The sequence below is a fragment of the Babylonia areolata genome, chromosome 26 (genome assembly GCF_041734735.1).
Source record: "Babylonia areolata isolate BAREFJ2019XMU chromosome 26, ASM4173473v1, whole genome shotgun sequence".
Classification (NCBI taxonomy): domain Eukaryota; kingdom Metazoa; phylum Mollusca; class Gastropoda; order Neogastropoda; family Buccinidae; genus Babylonia; species Babylonia areolata.
This window is the reverse complement of record NC_134901.1, coordinates 31,667,743-31,685,152: the sequence shown is the minus strand read 5'-3', so window position 1 is coordinate 31,685,152 and position 17,410 is coordinate 31,667,743. Positions and strand designations below refer to the sequence as shown.

The 17,410-nt window shown below is 47.3% G+C and overlaps 1 protein-coding gene across 1 annotated transcript in view; it reads left to right on the top strand.

Moving 5' to 3' along the window:
• The first annotated feature begins 1,929 nt into the window (after positions 1–1,929).
• Positions 1,930–17,410, top strand: part of LOC143300186 (uncharacterized) — a 29,710-nt gene continuing 14,229 nt past the window's right edge. Inside the window, exon 1 of the mRNA XM_076613744.1 lies at positions 1,930–1,944. Coding sequence (XP_076469859.1) covers positions 1,942–1,944 — 3 coding nt within the window. The 5' untranslated portion in view covers positions 1,930–1,941. The remainder of the gene's footprint in view (positions 1,945–17,410) is intronic.

Genomic DNA, 17,410 nt, shown 5'->3' with positions numbered 1-17,410 from the left:
TGACAAAAATACTTTCGGTACAATGTTCCCGAGTATGAGACGGTTGACCACATCTGCTGCACCGTATTCACTTGGAGTGACAAAATGTTTTGGCATGATGGAGTTCTTGACATTTCGTGCATCTTCTTACAGGAGCACAATATAGGACAATGTTATGAGGAATATTGTCAATTGTATTTTTTTCTGGAAGACTTTGCAGTCTGAAAGTAATTACAGTTGCTATTTTTCCATTCTTCAATGTTATCTTTCGACAGCATTCACAATAGGTAGAGCCACAAGAAAGTCAATGTCAAGTTCATGGAAACGATTCCAACTGTTTTCACCCTGAGGCTTTATAGTAGGAAAATAGATAACAAAAAATGTTTAATCAAAAAAGTAAATCAAATATGAATTAATTTGATAACATTGATATCACTACTCTTTACTTGCTGCTGATACTGCTTCCAGTACAAGGTATTATCATATGATATAACTCATCAACAACACTGAGCATCAATGTTCTCTCGTTTTTGTTGTTGTTGTTGTTGTTTGTTGTTGTTTTGTTGTTGTTTTTTTTAGTTTACCAGCTCAAAAGTGTTTGTATTCTTTATTTTTAGAATATTTTTTCAGTCTCACTTTGAAGAGAATTCTGTATGCACTCATACTAAACTACCAATGGACAGTTCACTTTACAAAATCACTTGTCATCAAACTGACAATCAATGAGAGAAAGGGGTTAAACAGACAAACCACGGAGACAGACATACAGACAGACTAGACAAAAAGAGTGAGAGTGAGCAACAGACAGAGCGGACAGACACTGAGACTGGACAGACAGAAAAATAGATAGATAGGCAGAGACAGAGAGGGAGGCAGACTGACAGATACTAAGACAGAGATTTGAGAGGAGAGTGAGAGCTCGGGAGGGGGGCATGGGCAGAGACAAACAGACACAGACAGATAGACAGACTAGAGAGCGAGGCAGTCAGAGACACACACAGACAGACTAAGAAGCAGAGAGGGAGAGAGATACATAAAGACAAGCAGCAGACAGACCTGAGTAGACAAAGAGAGAGTCAGTAGAGAGATAGAGAGAGAGGGGGACAGAAAGATACAAACATAGACAGACAGACAGAGGGAGGGAGGGAGAGGACACTGGGTAGAACAGTCAGACAGACACACCTGGCAAAACAGACTGACAGACAGACATGTGGTTATGCCGTTGTGCTAAGTGACTGAAAATATTGAAATAACAGTTTAAAAACAAAACACATTCCATTGATATAATAATAATAAGAATAATGGTATTTATATAGCGCTGGATCTTGCGCAGAGACAAATCAAGCGCCTTACGCACCAGTCTTCACACGCATGCATAAATCTCAGTAATACTGTAGAAACTAAAGACAGAAGGGCAGGCAAGAGAGGCTATTTTGGGAGAGGTGGGTTTTAAGGCCAGACTTGAAAGAGCTGAGTGTGGAGACTTGACGAAGCGAAATAAACATCTATGGAGAAACAACGATGTACTTTAAACAAATTGTTCACGTCTTCAATAAAACAATGAACATTAGGACTATTGCCAGGTCGGACTATTATACGTTTCAAACCAGCCGCTTTTCGGATCATTGCTACGTCGAAGCATTGCCACGTCGGACTATCGAAACGCCGGGACTCATTGAGCTCAATTATCTCTTTCAGCTCAGTGGTCGGACTATTGACCCCCACCCCTGCCACGGACTATTGACCCCCCCGCCCCCCTCTGAATCCGCCCTTTCGACGCAAACGCTTGACCATACTACAACTGACATTTCTCCTCCCGCAGCTTTGAGATAACTGATTGTGTCGGGTTCAACTGGATGTGAGCGGTGCTCAGGAGAGAAATAAAGGAGAGAGAGCGAGACGAAGGACCGCTACTCGACAGGAGAAGGCAAATCATGAGCACGCCCGACCTTTCTCAAGTGCATGGTTGAGTTGTTCTTTTTGTTACCGAAGAGATAGGTGAGATAAGTGATACTAATGATTTTCTTTGTGTTGAAGCTTGGTGTAGTTGTAAGCAGATATCCTCATTGCCCCCACCCCCACCCTCCCCCCGCACCCACACAGTGCTTACCTTTGTTTTTTCCTCTTGTTTCCTTGAACGTGTTATTCCAGCTTTGAGACGTTTCACAGTGAATGCACGGAGGAGGGAAAAAGTATCATAACTGTTCTCTGCTCCTTGTATCCAATGTAGAACGTGGAAAGACAGCATCTTCACACACATGATGATATGAAAAGTGCTCACAAACGTTAACGCTCCCACACCCACCCCCCGCCCCTCACAAACTCTCTAGTCTCTCTCTCGATCTCTCGGCTCGCTCTCTTGGCGCATGGTGCCAACACGTTACATCGCTTCAACCTCAGAACGTTCAGCATCAACACCGCCACCCCATCCCCCCACACAAACACACATATGAGGAGCGAGCGAGCGCGAAGAAGGAACTGCCAGGTGTGCTAGTAGCTTTTGTCAGAGTGCACTGTGGAATGTGTGTTGAAAAAACCACACACACACATGCACCACACACACACTTTGTTCACAAATCTTCCTACTTCACTGATTGCAACGGCACACGTCAATAAAAAAAAAAAAAAAGTGTCACACATGACGCTGGAGTACAAACAAGTGTGTCGATGGCACTTCGTGTCATTGGCGCTATCCGTGTCACTGGCGCTACGTGTCAGTAGTGTATTTATCATTATGTTCATCAGCCCGACGCGTCAATAGCGCGACCACGTACCATTTCCGCTGCATTCTGTGGCGCTACGTGTCAACGGCACTGCTGTTTTTATCGCTTCGTGTCAACAGCACTACGTACCAACAGCGCTACTCGATTAATGACGACTTCAAAATACAATTAAGATAAACTTTTAATTGTCCATAACACATGGAAAAGTGTCTTCAGCAATAATACATCTTCACACATCTAAAAACAAATATGTAGGCTGCAACAAGACATTGAAGACATACCAGACCGAACTTGACTCACTCCATTCCTTTTCTTATACCTTTCCACTGACCACCTAACAAACTTGCTCTCCAGGCTACCCTCAGTCCCGTCCCCCCTACCCCCCTCCCCCCCTGTGCCCCCATCACCCCCTTTCCCCTCTACATATATATGGGACTGTACATTTAAAAAAAAATTCTTTTATAGTTAAGTCCGTGGATAAACACCCCATTCTCCGCGATGAAGCAGCTGCCGGTACGCTGCCTGTACACAGCCGTGGAGCTTCCAGGTCCATGCAGTTGAGTCGGGCCAGTTCCTCAGTCTTCTGAGCACGTCATGGAAGGGGCAGCACGCAGCAGGATCGTTTTCTGTCTGTCAGTCCCACAAGGGGTTCGTGCTGAGTGGCACAATGCGGAATTTAGTGTACAAGTCGTGGTTCAGGCGGTTGTGGCCTGTCCTGAGTCAGACCACTGACACCTGTTCCCCGTCTAGTCAGCAGGTTGAGTTGTCTATCCTTTCGTGGCGTGATGCTGTTGCATCCACTTCTTTTGTTGCTTGGCCTTGGGTTAACTGGTGGGCCACCTGCTGTTGTGTAGTGTCTTCCTTCGCGAGGGGATCAGCAGTGTCATTGCCCGCCCAGACTTGCAGTGAGAGAGAATTCATTGCAGGACGACAACTCCTGCACAGTGAGGCCTAGAGTGGGGACAGGTCGTTTGGTCAGTATTTTGTTGGTCATCTAACCCAATATGTTTAAAGCACACATTATGTAAGAACAATCACTGAAAAAAACACATAGATAAATACATTAAGCAGTATGCATCACCGTTTTATACTGGCATAGCACTTACAAGTAACGAACAAAAGTAGATGCTTATTTCGTGTACAAAAATCATCTCAAGCTTAAACAAAAGACATAAATGCCGAGTGTATGCATCTCTCTCTCTCTCGCTCTCTCTCTCTCTCTCTCTCTCTCTCTGTGTCTCATCTGCCTCTCTTCCCCTCGCTGTCTGTTCACCTCTGTCGGCTTCTGATGTTTCTCACTCAATTCCCTACCATACCATCCGCTGCTCTTTGTATACATGTATGTCCTGTCTAACTGTAATCGCGTTCATGCATTCCTGTCTTGTCTATCTGCCTGTATGTGTGTCTACTCCACCCCCACCCCCCCTCTCAGTCTCCCATCTCGCTCTCTCGCTCGTCCACTCGCACTCTCTCCCCCATTCTAAGCCCACGATTTCTCGCAATCCACGATTTCTCTCACTTTGGGAGAAATAGTTGTGGGATTGCGAGAGAAATCGTGGTCGTTCCCCTCCCACGTTTTCTCTCAGAGATATCGTGGGGGGCGCGAAGTCCCCTTTTTTGATCAAAAGATTTCCTTTGTCATCGGAGTTGGGTCTTGTCTTCTCCCAATGCAAATCTAAGAGAAAAATAAGAAAGAGAAAAGAAACGAGAAAGCGACAATGATGGATGAAGTCTCCTGTCGGGACCGATGGATGAATAGGCAGGCATCTGTCCGGTGTGTGTCCTCAAATGGGAGAAGAGGCTGATTTCTGGATATGCAGCACTTCCCACAGGTGTTGCAAGGGAAAACGTCTCCAGAAGTTGAGCCCTGCTTTCTTCGCTCACGCTTCTCCTTAATTGCCAGCGTTCTCTTGTTTTCAAACTTCTTTATGCCACAACATCCTCCAGCGAGAGCGGTCAAGGGCATCAGTTTCCCAGGAAGCAATGTCTATGTCACAGGCTTTGAGGTTTGTCTTCAAGGTGTCCTTGAAGCGCTTGCAGGGTCTTCCAAGTTCACGGTGGCCTTCCTTCAGCTGGCCATACAAAAGCATCTTCGGGATCCTGCTGTTTGTCATGCGGACAGCGTGTCCTGTCCAGCGTAGCTGGCATTGGATCAGCAGGCTTTCAATGCTGGGCAGGCTGCTCCTCTCTAGGACCTGGAGGTTGGAGACCCTGTCTTGCTATTTTATGCCGAGGATCTTTTGTAGGCATCTCTGGTGAAACTGCTCAAGTTGTTGAATGTGACGGCGATACGTCGTCCATGTTTCACAGCAGTACAACAAGGTGGTCAGCACAACAGCTCTGTAGGTTTTGATTTTGGTGCTGAGCCTGATGCCTTTGTTGTTCCACAGCCTGTTGTTGAGTCTGCCAAAGGCAGAGCTGGCTTTACAATGCGCAGCGTCACTTCTGCATCAAGGGCTCCGTTGCTGCATAGGGTGCTGCCCAGGTAGCAAAACTTGTTGACTGACTTGATCTCTGTGTCATCGATCTTGATTACAGGTGGGGGGAGGCAATGGCGTTCTGTGAGCTAGCTGGTTGGTACATGGACTCGGTCTTGCTGAGGCTGATGGTGAGTCCAAAGTGCCTGCAGGAGGTTGAGAACCTGTCCATAATGAACTTCATGTCCTCATGGGTGTGTGCAGCAAGCACGCAGTCATCAGCGAAGAGGAACTCTCTCAACAGTGCCTCAAACACCCTGGACCTGGCATGGAGTCACCGCAAGTTGAAAAGTTTGCCATCTGTGCGAAACTGAATGTAGATGCCCCAGTCACTGTCTTGGAAGGCGTCAATCAGCATGGCAGAGAAGAGAATGGAGAACAGTTTGGGTGCCAGGACGCAGCCCTGCTTCACTCCATTTACCACAGGGAACGGATCCGACATGTCAGTATTTTCCTGTACTCTCGCTTGCATGCCATCGTGGAATGATGCAATCAGCTGGGCCCGTATGCACGTCAAACCCGATTAGCTTATTCGCGTTTAGGGCTTAAACGCGGTTAGCTATTCGGAGCTTAAACGCGATTAGCCCCTCTCCGGTTTTGGTATGTACGTCGCCCTATTCGCGATTGAATAGCTCTCCGCGTTTACGGGGCAGGACACGGCGCGCTATTTATAGATTCTTTGGAAAACCGCGGTGCAGCAGGCATTGCTTTCGGTTTAGACATACACTCCCTCGTGGAACTACCGCGGGTACGTGCTTCGTCGGTTTTCGTCAGTCCCAGTTTTTATTGTTTGTATTACTTGCCATGGAGAATTCAAAGCGCACTAGGAAGCCAAATTTCAGTGCTGATGAAATTCTAGTATTTCTGGAAGAGATGCAGGTGGAACGTGCGCTGTTATTCAGCAGTTTGAATCCGAGTGTAACCAACCCTCAGAAGACAGATACATGGAAAAAGATAGCCAAGAAGGTGAAGGCGTGCGGAGTGGCCGTTCCACCTCGTTTGTCAGCTCCCAAATATGTTGCCGCCTAAACCTGAACTTTCGGAACAGGTCATGGTCATCGTACAGGTCAAACGGGTTCTTTCTGTCACGAAAGATGCGGTTTCTTCGCAATTGCCGTCGCTGTCTCACTTGGAAAAAACGTCAATGCCGCCATATTTATCCGCGTTTAGGCTCGCTATCTGACCCCCGAGGCACCGATAACTTTATCCGCGTTTAGCCCAGTCGGATAGCTTATGCGTTCTGACGTACATACCAAAATCTGCGGCCTATCCACCCGAATAGGCGCTATTCGGATCGACGTGCATACGGGCCCTGGAATAGTCTCTCTGGCAGCCGAACTTTAGGAGGATCTTCCACAGACCATGGTGGTTCACCGTGTCGAAGGCCTTAGTCAGGTCTACAAAGACCATGTGGAGCTCCTTGTTCTGCTCACGGCACTTCTGTTGCATCTGGCGTACGGCAAACACCATGTCACATGTTCCCCTGCCTGAGCGGAAGCCGCACTGTGCTTCAGGGATGACTGTGTTAGATACGTGGTCAACCAGTCTGTTCAGTATGATGCGGGCGAAGATCTTGCCGGCGATGCAGAGGAGAGAGATTCCACGGTGGTTATCGCAGGATGTTTTGTCTCCCTTCCGTTTGTAAATGTGGACAATTGAAGCATCCTTGAAATCCTGGGGGACCTCCCCTTTCTCCCAGATAGACTGGAACAGGGCGGTCAGCTTGTCTGTCAGCACCTCGCCTCCATACTTGTAGATGTCAGCCTGGATTCCATCCGCTCCTGGTGCTTTTCCTGACGTTGTCAGCTTCAGGGCCTTCTGGGTCTCGGCCTTCGTGGGAGGGGCAGCTAGCGATTCATTGACTGGTAGCTGTCATTTCATTCATTTTGCCCATCGCTCCTGGTGGAGCATAGGCCATCGACGACCCCTCGCCATCACACTCTGTTCTGGGCTGTTCTGGCCATTCCAGTCCAGTTGGTCCCTTGCTGCTTCAGCTCTGCCTCGGTATCTCGCCTCCAGCTGTTTCGAGGCCGGCCTCTCTTCCTCTTTCCCTGCGGGTTCCAGGTCAGGGCTTGGCGTGTGATGCTGGACGCTGGCTTCCTGAGGGTGTGTCCGATCCAGCCCCACTTCCTCCGCAATATCTGCTTGGCCACTGGTTCCTGTCCCGCTCGCTCCCACAGATCTTCGTTTCGGATCTTCTCCTGCCATCGGATCTTGTAGATGCGCCTCAGACAGGTGTTGAAGAATGTCTGAATTTTCTGCTGCATCGTCTGTGTTGTCCGCCATGTCTTGCATCTGTAGAGCAGAATTGACTTCACATTGGAGTTGAAGATGCGGAGTTTGGTTTTCATACTGATTGCTCCAGATGCCCAGATGTTCTTGAGCATGATGAAAGCTGTTCTTGCCTTGCCAATTCTGGTTGTGACGTCTCGGTCCGTGCCTCCCTGTCGGTCAACCACGCTTCCCAAGTAGACGAAAGACTCCACCTCCCTGATGGGCTCTCCACCGACTGTGACTGGAGTGTTGGCAGTGGTGTTGATCTTCATCAGCTCGGTCTTCCTCTTGTTGATCTTGAGCCCTGTCCTGGCTGACGTGGTCTCCAGGCGAGTGGTCTTGTCCTGCATCTGGCTGTGGTTGTGTGACAGGAGCGCCAGGCCGTCAGCGAAGTCGAGATCGTCCAGCTGTGTCCAGAGTGTCCACTGTATGCCATTGTTCCTGCCTGTTGTAGTGGTCTTCATGATCCAGTCGATGACCAGGAGGAAGAGGAACAGTGACAGCAGGCACCCTTGACGAACTCCGGTCTTCACCTCGAAACTTTCGGACAGCTGGCCTGCGTGGGCAATCCTGCAGCTCATGTCCTGGTAGGTGCAACGGATGAGGGAGATGATCTCTGGGACTCCGTAGTGCCTCAGCAGCTTCCACAGCGTCTCTCTGTCCACACTGTCGAAGGCCTTCTCATAATCTATGAAGTTGATGTAGAGGGGGGAGTTCCACTCCAGCGACTGCTCCACGATGATGCGCAGGTTGGCAATCTGGTCGGCACAGGATTTGTTCCGCCGGAAGCCTGCCTGCTGGTCTCGGAGCTTGGGGTCAACGGCCTCTTTCATCCTTTCCAGTTGAACTCTGTTGAGAACCTTGCCTGGCGTTGACAGGAGCATGATCCCTCGGTAGTTGCTGCAGTCCCTGAGGTCTTTCTTCGGCAGCTTGATGATGATTCCTTCTTTCCACTGGGCCGGTACCTCCTCCTTCTCCCAGATCTTGCTGAAGAGGCTGTATAGCATATTGACAGCTATTTCCGTGTCTGCTTTGATGGCTTCTGCTGGTATCTCGTCCGGCCCTGCAGCCTTCCCATTTCTCAGAGACATGATGGCCTTCTTGATCTCTACCTTTGAGGGTTTGTCGCAGCTGATGGGCAGTTCTGTCTCTGCAGGTGGAATGTCTGGTGGTGCATCAGGGGCGGGGCGGTTCAGCAGCTCCCTGAAGTGTTCTGCCCATCGTTTCAGCTGTTCCTCGGTTGTTGTCAATGGGTTCCCGTTCTTATCCTTCACTGGCTTGTCGGTCTGCTGGAACTTGCCTGTCAACTTCTTGGTCACCAGGTACAGGTCCTTCAGGTTCCCTTGTCCGGCTGCTGCCTCTGCTTGACTGGCCAGGTCGTCAATGTAGTCCCTCTTGTCCTTCTTGATGCTCCTCTTTACATCTCTGTCCGCTGCTGTGTACTCTTCCTGTGCCTTTGCCTTAGTTGCTCTTGTTCTGCTCGTGTTCAGCGAAGTTTTCTTCTCTTTCCTTGTTTCCAGCTTGTGGATGGTGTTGGCAGAGATCCATTCCTTGTGCTGAGTTTTCTTCTTGCCAAGGACCTCTTCACATGTGTCGTGCCAGAGCTTCTTGCTGTGTTCCCACTGTGTCTCGATGTCCATCTCACCGTCTTCTGTCAGCTCTTGTAGTGGCTGGAACCTGTTGGAAAGGCTGGTCTGGAATGCTGCTTGTGTGTCTTTGTTTCTGAGCAGTCCAACATTGTGCCTTGTCCGTGTGTTGTTGGCGATGGTGAATCTCTTGAGGCGAAGTCTCACTGTCGTCGTAAGAAGGTGGTGGTCTGATGACACATCAGCTCTTCTCATCACTCGTACATCCTGCCATGATCTCCTGAACTTGCGGCTAATGCAGATGTGGTCGATCTGGTTCTCTGTGACGTGGTTCGGGGATCTCCATGTGGCCTTGTGGATGCGCTTGTGTGGGAAGATACTTCCTCCTATCACCAGCTGGTTCAGGGCGCACAGGTCTGCAAAGTGCTCACCATTCTCATTCATCTGTCCCAGTCCGTGTGTCCCCATGGTATCCTCGTAGCCGGTGTTGTCCCATCCAATCTTGGCGTTGAAATCTCCCTTCAGTAGGGTTATGTCTTTGGCTCCTCTTCTGTCTATCACTGTCTGTAGTTGTTGGTAGAAGTCATCTTTCTTCTCTTCTTCCGCATCATTGGTGGGAGCATAACACTGGATGATGTTCAGCCTGATGTCATTCTTCTTGGTGGTAAACTTGGCTGTGATGATGCGGGAGTTGACAGGTTCCCAGCCGATGAGTGCCCCCTGTGCCTCTGGTGCCAGCATCAGGGCCACACCCTCAGTGTTGGGGGCTCCATCCTCTGTGTGTCCAGAATACAGCAGTTGCTCTCCAGATGAAAGTCTCATCTGTCCTGACTGTAGCCACCTTGTCTCACTCAATCCTAGCACTCCGATCTTGTAGTTTTTCATCTCTCTCGCTACTTGGATGGTTCTTCCTGCTTCATACATCGTCCTGATGTTCCATGTGGCTACTCGCGTTGTTGTCCTGGGTGTCAGAAGGGGAGTCAGCCTTGCAGCTTCCTTTCGGCTTTCACTGCACCGCGTCATAAGTCTCCGGGATGGAGACCCTTCCTTGCCCAGGTGAATGTTTTGGTTCTTTGTCGTCGATGCTTCTGTAACTGGTCTTTTTTACAGGCAGGGTAGTTAACCCTACGCAAACCCCTTTATCCTCCGGGCGAGGTGGTCCTGCCTTAGTCGCCTCTTACGACATGCATGGCAGGGCAGTGGGTCTATTCTATCAGTGCCCAATCCACAGGGCTGACTGGTAGCTGTGGGAGGCTGCAATTACCTCGTTGGATACGGACGAGTCCCTGTTGAGGAGGGTGTTGAAGTGCTCTGCCCAGCGGGCAATGATGTCTTTCTTGTCTGTCAGGAGGGTGGTCTAGTCCGAGGCTCGGACAGGGGTTGATCCTGTGACTCTCGGCCCATACACAGCTCGGACTACCATCATGGAAGGTCTTCATGTCGTGAGCATCAGCAGCGGACTGAAGCTCTTCGGACTTTCTCTCCCACCAGGTGTTCTTCATCTCACGCAGCCTCTTCTGTACGAGTTGCTTGGTTTGCAAGAACTGGCTCTCCTTCCTCTGGCAGTCTTTATCGGAAATGTGATCCTGATGCCGTATATGCAGTGTGTTCAGGAGCTTGGAGATTCCAGAGTCGTTCTCGTCAAACCAGTCTTTGTGGCTCCTCTGTACAAAGCCAAGTGTGTCAGCTGCTGCTGTGTACACAGCATCTCTAAAGGTGCTCCACACCTCTTCTACATCAGTCGATGCAGGAATTTCTTGGAGAGCTGCTTGGATATGCTGCTGCAGCACGTCCTTGGTGATAGGGAGGCGGTGGATGTTCAGCTTCCTAGGGGGTTTCTGCCTAGCTGGTTGGATCTTGCATGCAAGTCTGATGTTCATCTTGCTGCGTACCAGGCGATGGTCCGACCAACAGACTGCTCCTCTCATGCAGCGTGTAGTGGAAACATCACCTCTGTCCCTCTGCCGGACAATCACATAGTCCAGCATGTGCCATTGCTTGGAGCGAGGGTACATCCATGTGTTCTTGTACTTTTCCACTTGTTGGCAGAGGGTGTTGGTGATGGTCAGTCCATGCTGCGTGCAGAGTGAGAGCAAAAGCAATCCGTTGGAGTTGCACTTGCCAGTGCCGTGCTGTCCTAGGACTTTTGGCCACGAGGAGAAGTCCACGCCGACGCGGGCATTGAAATCCCCAAGGATGATCAGCCTGTCCTTTCTGTCTACCGCTGAAATGGTGCGGCTGAGCTCCTCGTAGAAAGCTTCTTTGATGTCATCAGGGTTGGTCATCGTCGGGGCATAGCAGCTGATGACTGTGGAGAAGCGATCCTTGGACAGCTTCAGACGAGGGTCATCAGCCTATCGTTTATCACACGTGGAAGGCTGTCAAGCTGTCGTGCAAGTTTGGTTCGTATGGCAAAGCCCATGCCTGAGGTTCTTGGGGTGCTATCTGGCTTCCCAATGCAGTAGAAGGTGTAGCCCCCTCAGCTTCCTCCAGCTGGGTTTCACTGGCAAACCTGGTTTCACTCAGGGCTGCTATGTCCACCTGATAGCGATCAAGCATTCTAGCAATGAGCGCTGTGCGTCTTTCTGGTCTGTCGTCTCTGTCTAGAAGGGTGCGATCATTCCAGGCACCCAGAGTCAGGGCATGACTCCTGGTTCTTTTCTGCTAGTGTTGGATGTCCAAGTAGGTTTCCTACTAGGTACTAGGCTAGGCATGCTTTGTTTAGGGATCCTTTTATCTCCCCTTACCCATGTGGGGAGAGCAGTGCTGTTCCTAAAAAGGGCTGCTCTGACACTGTGGGAAGATACGGGCGCCGCATCTGCCCCAGTCTACGGCGGACGACCATCACCCCACAGCCGCCTGCGTGCAGAGTCGTGACTAGGAACTGCCAGCAGCATCCTCTGCCTGTCCCCGTTACCATTTCTCCATCGCCGCAGGGCTTGGGAAAGCTGGGTGTTGAAGGGCTAGCTCGTCGTTCAGATATGAGCCTGGTTGCCTGACCAGCACAGGTGACTTCTTTTTTTTTTAAAGCGAGGAGGAGTTGTGCAGTCCCTTCCCCACTCTCGCCTACCGACGCTCACAGTCCCACAGGTGCAGATACTGCCACGTGTAGGACGGCCTCGGCAGGTGCAGGTTTTTTCTTCGGAGCTCCGTCTCTTAGGAGGACTTCCAGCCAAGGATGAGAGCTCCCCCTGTCCTTTGGTCATCATCTTCTGCCTTCACAGCCGTTGGGAAAGGTTTCCTCCTCCGCCTGGTCCGTCGTTGGGAGACTTTACATGCGGCAGGTAGTACTGCGTTACATGGTACCAGTTGCAAGGGCTATGCCCCTGACATGACGATCATAATAATGACAATGGCGTCAACGAAGACATCAACAATGGACGGTGAAAGTGATGACACAGTACTGGTTTAAAAAGAATGTATACGTGTTTGAGTGAGTGAGTGTGTGTGTATGTGTGTGTGCGTGCGTGCGTGCGTGCGCGCGCGCGCGCGTGTGTGTGTCCTTTTATGTGATTACTTGTCTTGTTGATTTGTTCTTTTCTTTCATTCTGTTTTTAGGATAATATTTTCATGTTCCGAGTGTATTTGATGAAACTGAGAATCTATTTTCAGTGAAAATTTAATATTACATGCGAAAAGATGCTGACATAAACAGATGAACAATGAGCAAGCACGAAATGAAGAACATTCTGAATAAATGTGACAGAAAATTTGCATCACAACAAGCATCATAACTAGTCCAGTTTTCACGCTCCCTACGTGAGGAAAAAGCATTGTAAAACATTTTTTTCCTATCACATTTATGTATAGAGCTGAATCATTTTGATGTTATTCCGAACATCCCTCGTGAAAGAATTAGTTCAAGTCTTATTATATCATATCATATCATCATATCATATATTTCTGTTTGAGTTATGTACATTGCCTCAGTTTTGTTGTTTGTTGTTGATTCTGACTGATGTTGAATTTGAGGTCAATGCATTGCTGTGATCAATCTTATGTGAAATACAACTTATAAATGGTTGTGTTTCAGTGTCATTACTGTTGATGTCTTCAATAACGCCACTGTCATTATCGTCGCCCCCTTCTTTCTCTTTTCTTTTCCTCTCTCTGGTTTTTCCCTTAGATTTGCATTGGAAAAAGACAAGAACCCAACTCCGATGACAAAGGAAATCTTTTTGATTAAAATGAGGACTTCACACGATTTCTCACACATTGTGAGAAATCGTGGGGGCGCTCCCCACGATAGCTCGCAATTGAGAGAAAACGTGGGAGGGGAACGACCACGATTTATCGATGTCCCACGATTTCTCCCCCGCTTGTCTCTCTGAGCTTGTGCCTCTGCCTGTCTGCTCTGACTGTCTGTCTCTGCCTCTGTGTGTGTGTGTGTGTGTGTGTGTGTGTGTGTGTGTGTGTGACGTCTCTCTCTATCTCTCTCTCTCGATATATATATATATATATATATATATATATATATAATATATGTATGTATAATTATGCATGTGTGTGTGTGTATGCACGCGCACGCGCGCGCGCGCGCGTGTGTGTTTTTTCTTGTTTAAAGCCAGCATGTAAGCCGAAAGTCAGTGTACAGGTGTATACAACCAGTTTGAACATCGGGCTTATGTGTATGAATATCATATGTACTTTACATTTAGGCATGAGCGTGCATGCGTGTGTTTGTGTGTGCGCGTCTGTTTTTGTCTGTTTGTATATGTCTGTATGCGTGTATTTGTGCATGAGTGTGTGTGGGTGGGTAGTGGGGGGGAGCGTGCAAGTGTTTGTCTGTGTGTATGCATACGCTAGTGTAGGTATGTGTGAAAGTTTATTTAAGTGATCAAAAACATTTTTCAGTGCAAATTTAGTGTATTTTCACTAAAAGTTTTCCGTCTTTCGGTTAGCGTGATCATACAATTGAGCAAAACCTCGGAACATGCCTCACGTGGCAAAACTGAACAAAAGATTTATTTGAATATATATATATATATATATATATATATATATATATATATATATATATGTGTGTGTGTGTGTGTGTGTGTGTGTAACAATTTGTTATATATGTATATGCATAGAGGGAGAGAGACACAGAGAGAGAGACAGACAGGCTAGACAGAGAGAAAGACAAGAGAAACCTGGGTCTATATGTGTCAGTGACTTGAAAACATTGAAATAACGGATTAAAAACAGATGACATACCACGGAAATGAATATCTAGGGGAGAAACAAACGTGTGGTATAACAAAAATTTTCACGTTTTCAGTAAAATAATGAACATTCAGATTGTCTCGTCGGACCATTGATACGTCGGACTAAATGTTTCAGAACAGTGGCTTTTCGGACGAACGTTACGTAGGACCATTGCCACGTCGGACTATCGACACTTAGGACAAATGAAGGTTTGATTATACACACGTCGGACTGCAGACTGCAGCGATCACACCCTCGCTATGCGGATGAGCTTGATTAGCCTGCTAGCATCCACCTCTCTCACGCTGTTGAACTGAAAGGCATAAACTGTTTAAAGTTATAACACTGCACTGTACCAGTGTAAAACATCTGCAGGATGGCTGGGTGGGGTTGGAAAAATAGCAGTTTCTTTAAGAAGTGAAGGCGCTGTTGACCCCACTTCAGTAGTGCAGTGGTGATGTCTGCCCAGTTCAGTTTGTTGTCCAGGATGGCGCCAAGTGGTGCTCGACGACTTATTTCACCTCTTCGCCCTTGGAGTGCCCTTGGAGTGAGCGATATTTGTTTTTACATGAAGTCGACACTGAGCGGCCTTGGTTTTGCTGACATTGCGGCACAAATAGTTGTCGTCACACCAGTGAACCATCGTACACATTGGCCCCGCCCTGTAGAAGCTAGCCTCTTCAACCTCTGTCATTTTTGTCGGAGAACTTGGCCTGGAGAACTCCCTCCTCAGAATTAAGACAACTTTTACCGTTGTCAAGTACATGTTCATTTTACTCTCTCTGCCTCTGTCTGTCTGTCTGTCTGTCTCTCTCTCTCTCTCTCTCTCTCTCTCTCTCTCTCTCTCTCTGTACCATTCAAGCGTTTCCCTCATTTACTAAAAAATCAGGTAGGTAGTTAGGTTATCAATTTGCAATTGTTACCTGGAACTGACTGGATGCAATCATTTCTGGAATCACAGTGTCTGAAATCATGTCGCCTTTTCGGAAATGACTGTTTTCCTCAAATGAATGACTGAAACAAATGCATAAATAAAAAACACTGAAACAACAGAAAACAAATTCCCCGACCTTCCTTTCAAGCCCAGCGGTATCAGTGATATCACCATGCAGTGAACAAGAGTCTTTCGATGGATGAATAATAAGCACATAACTTCAGTAATCGCTTGAAGAAGAAGAAAAAGTAGTCAAACAACATTTAATTCTACAGAAATGTGAATGTGTATGACTGAATGTGGCGGGTGCTTGTCTGCTGTTATCTTATGACGAATCGACTACTGTAATTCTCTTCTCACAGGCTGTCCGCATAATCTTCTTCAGTGAATTCAAAAACTTCAAAACAATGCTGTCCGTTTGATTCTCAGAGTCCCGCTTACTGATCACATTTCTCCCCACCTCCGTGCTCTACACTGGCTCCCCATTGACGCGAGAATTAAATACAAAGTTGCGTGTCTCTGCTATTCTGTTTTCCACCCCACATGACCTACGTACCTTTCTTAACTCTCCGCTCTTCCTCTGACTGTTGCCTTCTGGAACTTCCTCGTGTCAATACTAGAACCCATGGTGAATGTTCTTTCCTCATTGCTGCTCCTCATATCTGGAACAACCTTCCTTATCATATCCATGCACCTGATTCAATCTCTGCCTTTCGCTCTCCACGAAAAAAATAATCTTTCTAAAACCTATTTATATCTTCCTTCTTTTCCAACACCCTCCTTTTCAGCTCACTTTGGATGCATGATGAATGAGAGAGGGAGAGTGGAGGTGGGAGGGTCGGGGGAGGGAGAGGTTTTGAGAAAGTGGTCATGAATGATTCATGTGATTTGCTGAGTTCTTAGAGAGAAAGGGCTCTGTATAAATGCACATCATTACTATGATATTTGCCAGATTTGGGCCAGTTGTTTTGGCGAGATAGTGCGTGGTTATTAAAAAAAAAAAAAAAAAAAAAAAAGTTTGATCGGTTTCACGTCTTCTAGACCTTTGGCGTAGTAAATTGTGGGAAATCAAATGTATACAACATACAGCGCGGACTTGTTATAATACTTTGATCCTTCGTCAAGGGACGTATCATGTCTGAAGTGTAAAAGCCGATAATAAAAAAAAAAATCATTGTTCAGATTGAATCGGGTCAGGTCTACATACAAGCTTGATAGGATTAGCACTTGCAGACAAGATTCCTTTCGAAACGTCCGACACGGACGAAATCGCATCACACGGACCAGGTACCTGAAGACAGGTTTCTAAGGGGATAGTCTCAGTAATGTCCCTATCTCATTCAAATGAGTTTGATTTTCGTAAATTGTAATGGCTTTCGTGAATTTCTTGATGTGTTTCGATATTTGACTCTCGGCACCACCTGACTATTATATCACACACACACACACACACACACACACACACACACACACACACACACACACACACACACACAGAGTATCAGTATCAGTACTGAGTTCGGGCAAATCCATATGCACTACACCACATCTGCCAAACACATGCCTGACCAGCAGAGTAATCCAACGCGCTTAGTCGGATCTTGAGAAAAAAAAAGAAGAAAAAAAGAAAAGGAAAAAAAAAGAAAAGAAAAGGAGAAGAAAATGATTATAATAATAATGATACTACTACTACTACTACTAACTAATAATAATAATGATAATAATAATAATAATAATAATCAATGAAAATAAAATAAAAGGCAATAATGATGATAAATAAACAAATAAATGTAAAACATACAGACAGACAGACACACACACATGCATAACAGATATGCAGAAACATGCAGTTTCACATACATGAAAGCACAAACAAATACACTTAAACGTACACGAGCCCCGACACACACACACACACACACCATCTCCCAAATTACCCTGCATCCAACCCCCCTCCTTCACACACACACAACAAGCCGAAATAAAGAGTGTTGAGCGGAACACCACTTTACTCAGATGCTGTTAACCGCTGAATTGTCACCACCACTGAATTGTCGCTGGCGACAGTTTGGCGGAACTCAGTTAACCGCTGAATTGTTGCCGGTGACAAATCAACGTTTGACAGACCAGCTCCTCAGAGAACCGCCGAATTGTCGCCGGTGGATTGGCGACATTTCAGCGTTTCCAGCGCTGATTTGTCGTTATTTCCTTCACTGGCAGTTAATGACTTCAGCAGTTTCTTTTGCT